Here is a 12168-nt window from a genome sequence, read left to right as displayed (position 1 = left end):
CAATGCCGTTAAGAGAGTAAAACATGGAAGCCATGTGCGCAAGGCTTAGTTTATTTATTGCAGACATAGAGAATGCAGGTTGATGCAGCTGGTAAATGAAGCACTCCAGTCAAGATGTACTATCATTGCCATATATAATGACAGCAAAAAAGCTGAAACGCCACCCAGTACCTACCACTACAAAGGCAGATCACTACAGCGCTTCATTTGAACTTCGAAGGCAAAACGAGAGATTGTAGGAAGTGCTATTCGACACCAGCCATTTTTTCCTAGAGCTGAATTAATGCTTTCCTCAGTACAAGGTCCAAGTGATCATATGCGCGCATTCGGCATGCACAACTTGAAGCTGCAGGCTACTTCTGGAAATCTAGTTAAAAAGAAAGGAAGACGACACTCCTACACGTTCCACTACCAAGCTCAAAGCAAGGAGGAGAGCGGACCATTATTTTGTGCACTTTCACCGGTGAAGGAATCTACCTTATCATCATAATACAAATGACACATCCAGCCTCTGATTGATGGTCACCTACTTTTCTACACTTTTTAGGTTCTCTTGCACCTTCTGATGCGTTTACAGCTTCATGTATTTAAGAAGCAGCCAGTTTTAGAAGGAGATGCACGGCACTTTTGAAACCATGGGCTCAAGAACAAAATACGTCAAAAAGAAAGTATATTGTGCGTCATGGTGTTCCTTTAATGAAACCTAAGTGCTATTTCCTGTTATCATTTCATTAAGTGTGCATCAGACAGCTTACTGGCGCAGCAAAAATTTCGGCGTTGAAAAGTGTGAGATTTGAGAAATATCAGAACCTGTAGGTAGATTCAAACCTAGGAATAAATGCTCGTATTAAATAACTTCTTACGCATGTACGGCTAAAGTAGCAAACGATAGTGAAGCGAAGTTTTTTCATATTTTAATACTTTTTACTGCCTGCTGATGATTTTTAAATACTGCCACTCTGGAGTGTAGGCCCTAATAAAAAAGGAAATTAGAATGGTTTGATTTAGGCAGAGAAAACAGACTTGATACTTGGCTGCATCCTCTCGATATTCGTTTAACCAGAAAAAAAAAACTTCCCCTCTTCTGACTGTGTTTTGAAAACTGCGACTCTTTTCTGGTGTGGGAATATTTATCAAAGACGTACTTTTTTACAGGCACATTAGGTGACCGGCGTTGGGTTAGACGGCGCATTCTATATAAAGTACATTATTCACTTCAATCAATTCCACTATTCTCACTACATTTTTTCGTTTAAGGCCCAGTTTCTTTATAAATTAGGTGTCTCACTTGTATTTCTTAGCTGTGGTTGTCAAACGGAGCAGCACTAATCCCGTCAGGCTGAGAGACTGCGTTTGTCCTCAAACCTTGAGGTGGTGGTAGTTTCAAATTTATTCCCACAAAAGGAGAGGAATTAGTACAGGGTGACCTCTAGTCGGGGACGACTTCTTCTGCTCGCGTGATGAGGGCCAGCTGCGTTGCTTTTCTTGAACTTTCCAATCCATGGCCACCTGTCACAGTGCGCAGGCTGCTCACAGATAAGTGACCATTTTGCCACGGTGGACGGCACAAGCCTTGAGCTTTTCTCCTGCTGAGAACATTTGATAAAGCTATAAGAGATTTATTGCAAGTGCTTTGTAGTGTTCATGTTGATGCCGATGCGTTGTTTCACGGACATGGGAGTCAGCACAAAGAGTCAGAGTGTCAATGCTCAGTCGGACGTCATAACTGGATATATGCTTCAGGCATGTGTAACTATCGGCGCTATATTTACAAACAGCCAAGGCCTAAAACACGGAGCGAAACTATTACAAAGACTTCTAAGTAAGGAACGGAACATATTTTGTGAGACAACGGTTCGTAGTTTATATGTGGATTACAGGGCAGCACTTCATAGCTCTGTAATATTGCGACAGATCTGAAAATTCCGTGAAAATGCCCGCACAACAGAGAATATATGACCAGAAAACAAAAGATCGGCGTAGCCTCACACTTGATGGTTGGAAAATAAAAAGAATGACAATTTTGCTGCCGTGATTTCAGTTGGCCGAGCTTTGGACTCTTTCATAGCGCCCCTGAGCTTCGGAAGCAGCAGCATCAAAGATAACATGTGTCGTGGTGCTATCAAGATCGGCTTTCCGAACACCCGAGGAAAAGTAAGCAAAATCTATACTCCCCGCCCGGTTTCACATAGCAATTAAGACAATCTAGTTGGCAGTGTAATATTATTCGTGGTTTAAAACCTCTCTCCGTTCTGATAAAAGGAAAGGAACATAGCTGATTCGCGTTTTCGGTGGACACTTAGGGCCCTACGAACGCCGACTTAATGCTGGCAACTGAAGCGCTTATTCTAGGACTTCATAAGAAGTATAAGAGGACTTCTTAGCTTATGCCCGGTCTAAGGCTTCTCTAAGAAATTTTAAACCTTAGATAAGATTAGAATAGGAACCAGACTGTCTTATATACTTTGTGGAAGCCAGCCCTGTTTTTCATACTGCTTTTTTCAGATTATTGTCATTGGGTCAGCTCATCATAAATAAATATCAAAGCTCATTATAATTGCAAGCAAAAGGGTTTGACTTTCAAGCGCTAGCTGCCTTAACCACCCTCCGGTGATTTGGCGTTGGCGTAGTTGTCCGTATCCCGTCACAATTTTAATTCGCCCGCCTGCTGTGCGATGTGGTCGAAATTATTCTGGAGCCCTCCAGTACGGCACCTCTGTCTTCCTTTCTTCTGTCACTGCCTTCTTTATCCTTTCCCTTACGGCGCGGTTCAGGTGTCGGCAGATATATGAGACAGATACTGCGCTATTTCCGTTCCCCAGAAACCAATTATTATTATTATTATTATTATTATTATTATTATTATTATTATTATTATTATTATTATTATTATTATTATTGTCATTATTATTATTATTATTATTATTATTATTATTATTATTATTATTATTATTATTATTATTATTATTATTATTATTATTATTATTATTATTATTATTATTATTATTATTATTATTATTATTATTATTATTATTATGCCCTGTCCCGGACAATGCAGAGAATAAATTGTTTTTTTCAGGAAAGGAATTTGCGCAGTAACTATCTCAGATACACGGGTGAATATCCGAACCGCGCCGTAAGGGAAATGAGGAAGGTGTCAGTTAATAAATAAAGGAAGAAAGAGGTGCTGTAGCTGAGGGCTCTTCCTCTTTTCGACCACCTGGCGATTTAAAAGTGCACTGACATCACACAGCAGACGGGCGCCTTTTTCGTTTTTCCGCCATCGAAGCGGGGCCGCCGCGGCGAGATTCGAACCCGGGTAATCCGGCTCACCAGAATGCCTCAGTTGAGTATGTGCAGCGGTTTAAACATTGGAGGAGCGCTCTCATAATGCCGCATGCACAAATGCGGCTGGAGGAGATCCTTCAGTCCGTGTCCCGACGTTTCTTACAACGAATAGTACCTACTATATTCCTTCCAAAACATAAACTCAATCGTGACACCATCCTATGTGCAGTCACCATACGGCTGTACAGTTTTGCTCACCTTTACTCAATGTTACGGTGCTCCTTGAGCGAGCGTAGAGGAGTGCAGTTTTTCCTCAGAGGAAAATACAGCAACAAATATTGGCATAATCTGGAAGTAAAGCTGAACGTTTTTCGTTTTATTATAGCTTGTAAAAAAAGACAAAATGTGAAGTCATTTCGTCTAGGCCCCCTGCTGCATCTAATGGGTTCTTGTCCGCTTTTTTAAAAAGTGCGCGGAATGAACTGAATGGTGCTATAAATGCGAGGGACTACCAAAATGTAGTCAGCTGCTATTTCACAGCGCAACTGAATAGAACTAGTTGCTACTGGTTATTAGGCAGCCTTTTCTGAACGCAGCTTCTTCCTAAGCCTTAAGACTTAGTGAGTGCCCATAAGTGGCAGTCTGTTCCTTTGTGATGTCTCCACCCGCATAACCATCCGAGCCTGTGTTACTAATATACACAAGTCACTCATTTTCATACCAACTTGGCGTCTATACATAACGGCTGGCGTTAAGGAAAGCAGTCTTTGTACGGCATCCTCCACTTTAATGTGATCACAGGTTCAAGATGCAAAATGAAATAACTATGCGGAGTCTCGCTCGAGAGATCACGTGCACGAAGCTGCAGCACAGTAACGCGCTCCCGGAAGGGCCTGCTCGTTACCTGACGGGTGTCTGACTTATGTCACATATGTGAAAGCCTTTTGAAGTAAACGGTCCTCTACATTGAGAATACCACACATCGGTTCAAAGGAACAAAAACAATCACAGTACACCGCGGACTGTCCCTCACGAAAGCGGTGTCTTACGTGTCGAGGCCCGTTGGGCTCGCGTTTGTGACCTAAAAACAATCTTGCGTTCCCTTATGTCATTGGGTATGTCCCCTCTCTCAGAGAATGTACAGCATCCAATGTATGGTATTCCTACCCCGTGCTCATGCCCTAGGCTGTCTTTATTGGCAGGCAGAAGCCCTGCAGGAATATATTCCGCGGCAAAATTTTGGTCTTTTTGCACGCAGTACTGCTGCGAATAAGAAGCACTTCGCAACGTTTACTTTATCCTTCAAATTTTCAATAGTTTGAAGCATATTCTATGCTTCATAAATGGCATAGTGCCTCTTGTTTGCAAACTGGCCCTCACACTGTGCGCATCATTTGAAAAAATTTAGTTTTCGCAAAAATATTACAAATTATAGTGAAAATTATGCCGCTTATTTCAAAGGGGCGCCCAGCATGTGTTGAGTGACTCATATATTTCTAGGTTATAATGTATCGTAGTAATTTACGTCGTATTCTGTACTGCGGTGCGAGAGGCACCTCTGTTTTTGAATGTTTACAGGAAATGTGTCACACTTGCCGCCGACATAATAGTGTTTTTTTATTTTCATTTGCACGTGCCACATCATGTTGAACGTTTCCCACATTTCTTTGTGCCCTGCTCAACCATTGCGTCCAAATCCCCACATTCTCAGCTGCGTTTTTTTATTCCGAGTGGCATCTGACTACCCATCGTGGTGTTATAAGCCAACAATAACAAAATAAATGTAAAAACAAACAGTATTATGATAGGTCTAACCCCAGTCCGTACCCGTTACCCCCGAATATGGGTGCTTGAGGAGAAAGGTAGGGACTAGATTGTAGCTAAGCAATTATAGAACGTGTGTATGCACGGGATAAGTAAAACGCAGTGCGTTTGGCTTGAAGCCGGCTATACACATCATATTAAGTATTTGTATGATATATGGAATTGCCAATTTTTGTCAAAGACAAGTACGATTTGCAAATGGCGAACACACGTAACATCACCGTGCTACAGTTTTGAGGAGAAAATTTTTTAAGCGTAAGAATGGAGAAGAAATGACACAAAAGTCTTTAAAAGCAGTAATATTAAGGGGTCAAACAGTTTTTTGGATATCCCATTATGGTGAAGTTTGCTAACATATTCACAAATGAAGTAGAAGTAATGTCCTTGAAATACTTTAAGGACAATGTAACACAAATAAACACTAGGAGTTCTTTACGAAATGTTACTGCGACGGGGTGGCAACAATGCCTCCCTTCACTTGTTCTATATTGGCTCTCTTTCTACAGTTTATTTTAACCGAAAAGGTGATTCAAGGAGCAGTGCCAATATTTGTAATCATTTAAATCACATTACTTTCTATAGTGTTGTGCACGAGCTGCACTTTTGGCCTTTTTGGTTCAGCGTAATTTTATTGCCTTCTTTAGTGCCTGGGAAACACATTCAAGCTCTGCGACAATGGAACAGTTGTCGACGTGAGTACAGAAAATATAACATTCCTATCGTGATTAAGCACACGGAGAGTTTTTAAAGAGAAATGGCGAAAGAAAAGCGGGATACGTGTTGTTTTCCCCAAGACTTTTTTTGTATACAGTTTTAATACATAATCAGAACTGGGATCAAATCTATTGTTTCACAAGCTAGCCGGCTGCTTTTAAAGAATGCATGAATGCATTTCAGCAAGAAAAGGTTTGAAGTGAGATTGAAAATTTTGTTAGCATCTAATGAGTTGTTTATAGCTTTACGGTAAGATATACTTTAATACTGCGAAAACGAGAGACTTCATTACAGGGATAATTATCACAAGCATGACGGTTTTCCAAGCTGTGCTTGACACATAACTTAACCGGTGCGCAATAAAAAGATAATGCTAATGCTCTGGGCCTGATATCAGAGTTACAGTGCTCTCAGTGTTGTATGCACAAGCGCTTTATACAAAGAATTTCCAGAAATTCGTATGTTGTAAAACATTCGCTCTAATGCACGAGCGAAAAAACTTTCGCTAATGCGGGCGAGATACAGACTTGGTATGAGTGTGTTGGAATATATGGCCAATTATGATTGCAGTAGGAGATTTGTTATTATTTTACTTGGAACATAATTCTTGCCACTTTCGAGGCTCTTGCAGGATTCGGTTACAATACGATGTTTTTTGACACGTCACAAAAGAAAACAAAAAATAGCCTGCAAGAAGGAAGTTCACGCAAACGAAATACCAACGTAGGAAGTCAGTAGTCCCCTGTCTAAAAACGCATGCTGTAATATTAAGTCGACGAATCGCACAATATGAAAACACAATTTATTTTAAGATAGTAAAAGCAGGGCTAGTATATAATGCTTTAAAAAAAGAATCATGCCATGTTTCGAAGAAAACTTTTTGAAGACTTAACATTCTCGAGTAATATATTCCATTATCTGATCACTTGCGGAAGAAAATAAAAAAGACAGGCGTAAGTATAAAAATGGTACTGTACTAAATTCTGCAAATGTTTTGTAATAGGTAGTTAATTTGTGTGAGGGAGCTAAGTAAAGGGCCAAATCTATCTTTATTGCGTGGATAAAGAGAAGAAATCCGAACTTGAGGCACGAGATTTCAGCACGGATATTATTAGTGGCGAGACTTGCTTTGCTCAGGAGTTTTGTTGGAGTGTCGTTACGCCAATATTTGTTGAGAATTATAATGGATTCTTTTTTTGAACACATTCTTTTTATTTATGCATTGCGTTGTGTCAAAAATGTAGTTTCTCAGTCAAAATGTTTAATTGTGCTTTTAACAATTTCAGGTGTCATTTGTGCGCTCCTTGGAATCTTACAACTTGGTGAGTATGAATGTAGCGACGGTATATTTCTTAGTAGAAAAGTGGTTTATTTAACACAATGGTTCTTTACGACATAGGTTTTTACACATAAACGCCACCGCTCATTTCGTTCCAAGAGCTCATCGTCAGCCGTAGCCGTAGAAGCATTTAGGTACACACGATATCTCAATTACTTCTGGTTCTTTGTAAGAAAATGTTGTAGTGAGGTAACTGGTATCATCACCTTCTATTCCAACCAACATACGTTACCACAGCCGTCTGTTTAGAAAAAAAAACACTGGCACCCTATATTCACAATATACAAGATATCCAGCTCCGGCCTCCCGGTAGAGTGCCCAGTGGTCACAAGTGAACTGCTGAATAATTGCCTTCCAAGCTTGCGGTGTCTTCACTGTACAAATACCCGCCCTATTTTTCTTGTTTAACAAACATTTAAGACCATTTTCCTCAAAACAAATTGCCAATTCTCTGATGCCAATTTCGCGTTGGAACAAAAGACCTCACTTGCATTATTCTGATGAACGTTCGAATGAGTCCAGCTGGCCACTACCTTGCCGACAGCTACCGACGATACCTCCCGGTGAAGATGTAATGATTTCTCACGGTCAATATATATATATATATATATATATATATATATATATATATATATATATATATATATATATATATATATATATATATATATATATATATATATATATATATATATATATATATATATATATATACACCCAGTAAACATAAATACCCACGAGAGCAGCAGATTGGAGAGCCGTCGCCGTAGCTCAGTTGGTAAGGGCACCGGACGCGATATTCGGAGGTCGTGGGCTCGGATCCCACCGGCGACATGGTTGTTTTTTCTGCTGCTTTATAAGTAATTTTCTTTAAGCGATTTAATAATCTAAGTATTATTATCTCACCGATAAGCATAACACATGGAAAAAAAAATGAACGTTCCCCTAAGCATCTTGGCTTCGGTGACTGTTGGCTCCCTTCACAAATTTGTCAAACGGGCCCCTCATTTCCTTTCCCTTGTATACTAGTAGCTTAACGAGGGTCTCGGTTTTGGCAGTCTTGATGCCATAGGTAGCATAAGAGGGCTCTCGCACAGTTTCCGCCCTCGCCGTTAGATGACGTTCCACGTCACGCTCGCGGTATTACAGGACGTGCTACGTGCACCGCTATGGTCGAGGGTGGCGCTGGTGAACACTCTCATGGCTCGCTTGCACCCAGTAAACATAAATACCCACGATAGCAGCAGATTGGACAGCCGTCGCCGTAGCTCAGTTGGTAAGAGCACGGGACGCGATATTCGGAGGTCGTTGGTTCGGATCCCACCGGCGGCATGGTTGTTTTTTCTGCTGCTTTATAAGTAATTTTCTTTAAGCGATTTATTAATCTAAGTAATATTATCTCACCGATAAGCATAACACATCGAAAAAAAATGAACGTTCCTCTAAGCACCATGGCTTCGGTGACTGTTGGGTCCCTTCATATATATATATATATATATATATATATATATATATATATATATATATATATATATATATATATATATATATATATATATATATATATATATATATATATATATATAAACACTAAAGGAACACTGGGGAGAACGAGGCGCTCGCCTCATGCGAGAGGGTAGTGCGTTCTAAATACACACTCACTAACAACTGGGTGTGGTTTGGCTCTCATTAACCCGAGTTCAATTGGTGGTGGTGGTAGTGGTTGTTTATTAAAATAATAGTAAAAAGGAAGCAAAAGATTTTTGCTAGCCCCGGAATCTGCCATCAATACTGAAGCACCTGAGCTGGGGCAGCGGAAATAAAGGATAGCAGGCAGAATGGAGAAATGAAATGAAAGAGGTGAGGGGACAGGAAGAGAGGATAGGGGGAGAAGTAATATGTACAAACTATTTACACAATAAGAAATGTGTCCAGGTTGTGTGCGTGATTAGTTCATTTTAGAGGAATTAAATCACACGCGCACAGCACTGTGTTGGCTACAACTGGAGTAGGGCGTCCAATTATTAATCGTTCAAGGTAGAACTCGCGGAGCGTTCTGTCACTGCGTGTAACTACCTGACGGAAAACAGACGGGACGTCAAGCCCGTGTGTTCGAGGAATGCACAGAGGCTCACAAAAGTTCGCTCACGAGTGCGCGCACTGCCCTGCGGCCACAATAGCGTCTTGATGGAGTCTGGTAGTATGCCTTGCGCCCTATAGGCCGCGAGCATATCGCGACGAGCATCGAAGAACGCGGCACAGTGAAGGAGCAAGTGTTCTAGTGTTTTCACTGCACCGCATCCGTCACACACATCACTCGTCGCGATTCCGTGACGCACCCGTCGTTCCCCGGGACACACGCAGCCAATGAGCGCGGAGGATCATTGCACGTTGTGACCGTATAAGTCCGCGACAGCCGGTGATACTGTCGATGCGCTCACCTCCTGCGATGCGTGGGTCGGGGTGCTCGTTTCGAAAGCTTCGTTTTCTCGGCGCGTCGTCTACGCCGCGTCTCATTCAGACGCTCTCGAGAACTCAAACCGGTCTCTCCCGGAGTTAGAGTCACTGCGGTACGTGGCACACGACCTCTTTTTTTTGCCGCATCTTCGTTACGACCGTTCTCTCGTGAGCGCGTTGTCTCTTCGCTTCGTTCTGTAGTTGCATCTCTTTCGCGCTCTCCATAACGACTATTATAGACTGAGGCAAAGCTCTCTCTCTCTCTCTCTCTCTCTCTCTCTCCATATATACATATATATATATATATATATATATATATATATATATATATATATATATATATATATATATATATATATATATATATATATATATATATATATATATATATATATATACCATAGCGAGCCGACACCACCTCTTTCTCTAACCCAGAGGAGGACATCTGGTGGAGCGAGCGGCGACAGAAGCGGCGTCGACGTCGGCTCCATCTGTTGGAGCGCGGCTGCGGTGTTGCTAGGCAACGGCGGCTCAAGTTCGTTCGTGGGCCACGCATATGGCACACAGTGCTACGAGCCGAAATGGCTTGCTGGCTGGAGTAGTAAAGCTATCGTTTAAAGTAGAACTACCATTTGCTAGAAAAGATCATGAGACGAAACATACAGGTAGCCTACTCTTGCGGGTTTCGCATGAAAAAAAAACACTTGTGGACAATGATTTCTAAACGCGTATCCCACAGGCTACTCTACACCGCCAGTCACTCCGAAATAATGCCAAAACGTTCGCTTCGGTATGGACGCCACTGGTTTGAATTTACCGAACTGACAAGAGTATTTTCCACGAAATGTTTGGGTAATAACTCCGTGTTTCGCCGCCGGACGAGCGTCACGGTTATAATAATAAAAAAATTGGATTTCGGGGAAAGGAAATGGCGAAGTATCTGTCTCATGTATCGTTGGACACCTGAACCGCACCGTAAGGGAGGGGATAAAGGAGGGCGTGAAAGAAGAAAGGGAGAGAGAGGTGCCGTAGTGGAGGGCTCCGGAATAATTTCGACCACCTGGGGATCTTTAACGTGCACTAACATCGCACAGCACACGGGCGCCTTAGCGTTTTTCCTCCATAAAAACGCAGCCCCCGCGGTCGGGTTCGAACCCGGGAACTCCGGATCAGTAGTCGTGCGCCCTAACCACTGAGCCACCGCGGCGGGTAGCGTCACGGTTGCAGGAAAGAATAATAATAATTGGTTTTTGGGGGAAAGGAAATGGCGCAGTATCTGTCTCATATATCGTTGGACACCTGAACCGCGCCGTAAGGGAGGGGATAAAGGAGGGAGTGAAAGAAGAAAGGGAGAGAGAGGTGCCGTAGTGGAGGGCTCCGGAATAATTTCGACCACCTGGGGATCTTTAACGTGCACTAACATCTCACAGCACACGGGCGCCTTAGCGATTTTCCTCCATAAAAACGCAGCCCCCGCGGTCGGGTTCGAACCCGGGAACTCCGGATCAGTAGTCGTGCGCCCTAACCACTGAGCCACCGCGGCGGGTAGCGTCACGGTTGCAGGAAAGAATAATAATACTTGGTTTTTGGGGGAAAGGAAATGGCGCAGTATCTGTCTCATATATCGTTGGACACCTGAACCGCGCCGTAAGGGAGGGGATAAAGGAGGGAGTGAAAGAAGAAAGGGAGAGAGAGGTGCCGTAGTGGAGGGCTCCGGAATAATTTCGACCACCTGGGGATCTTTAACGTGCACTAACATCGCACAGCACACGGGCGCCTTAGCGTTTTTCCTCCATAAAAACGCAGCCCCCGCGGTCGGGTTCGAAACCGGGAACTCCGGATCAGTAGTCGTGCGCCCTAACCACTGAGCCACCGCGGCGGGTAGCGTCACGGTTGCAGGAAAGAATAATAATAATTGGTTTTTGGGGGAAAGGAAATGGCGCAGTATCTGTCTCATATATCGTTGGACACCTGAACCGCGTCATAAGGGAAGGGGAAAGGAGGGAGTGAAAGAAGAAAGGAAGAAAGAGGTGCCGTAGTGGAGGGCTCCGGGATAATTTCGACCACCTGGGGATCTTTAACGTGCACGGACATCGCACAGCACACGGGCGCCTTAGCGTTTTTTCCTCCTTAAAAACGCAGCCGCCGCGGTCGGGTTCGAACCCGGGAACTCCGGATCAGTAGTCGAGCGCTCTAACCACTGAGCCACCGCGGCGGGTAGAAAAAAATGAAAATTGGTTTTTGGGGATAGGAAATGGCGCCGTATCTGTCTCACATATCGGCTCACACCTGAACCGCGCCGTAAGGGAAAGGATAAAGGCGGAAGTGAGAGAAAACAGGAAGAAAGAGGTGCCGTAGTGGAGGGCTCCGGAATAATTTCAGCCACCGGAGGATCTTTAATGTGCACTGACATCGCAAAGCACACTGGCGATTTAGCGTTTCGCCTTTATCTAAACGCGGTTCAGGTGTCCAACGATATATGAGACAGATACTGCTCCATTTCCTTTCCCCCAAAACCAATTATTATTATTATTGTTATTATTATT

General features: G+C 42.8%; 1 protein-coding gene across 1 annotated transcript in view; it reads left to right on the top strand.

Annotated features, from left to right (window-relative positions):
* The window catches only part of LOC144102356 (uncharacterized), an 87072-nt gene that overhangs the window by 51657 nt on the left and 23247 nt on the right, over nucleotides 1-12168 (top strand). The window contains exons 15-17 of the mRNA XM_077635647.1: nucleotides 2042-2154; nucleotides 5757-5804; nucleotides 7113-7148. Coding sequence (XP_077491773.1) covers nucleotides 2042-2154; nucleotides 5757-5804; nucleotides 7113-7148 — 197 coding nt within the window. The remainder of the gene's footprint in view (nucleotides 1-2041; nucleotides 2155-5756; nucleotides 5805-7112; nucleotides 7149-12168) is intronic.

Source organism: Amblyomma americanum, chromosome 8 (genome assembly GCF_052857255.1).
Source record: "Amblyomma americanum isolate KBUSLIRL-KWMA chromosome 8, ASM5285725v1, whole genome shotgun sequence".
Lineage (NCBI taxonomy): Eukaryota > Metazoa > Arthropoda > Arachnida > Ixodida > Ixodidae > Amblyomma > Amblyomma americanum.
The sequence above is the reverse complement of the archived record's forward strand: the minus strand, read 5'-3'. Positions and strand labels throughout refer to the sequence as shown.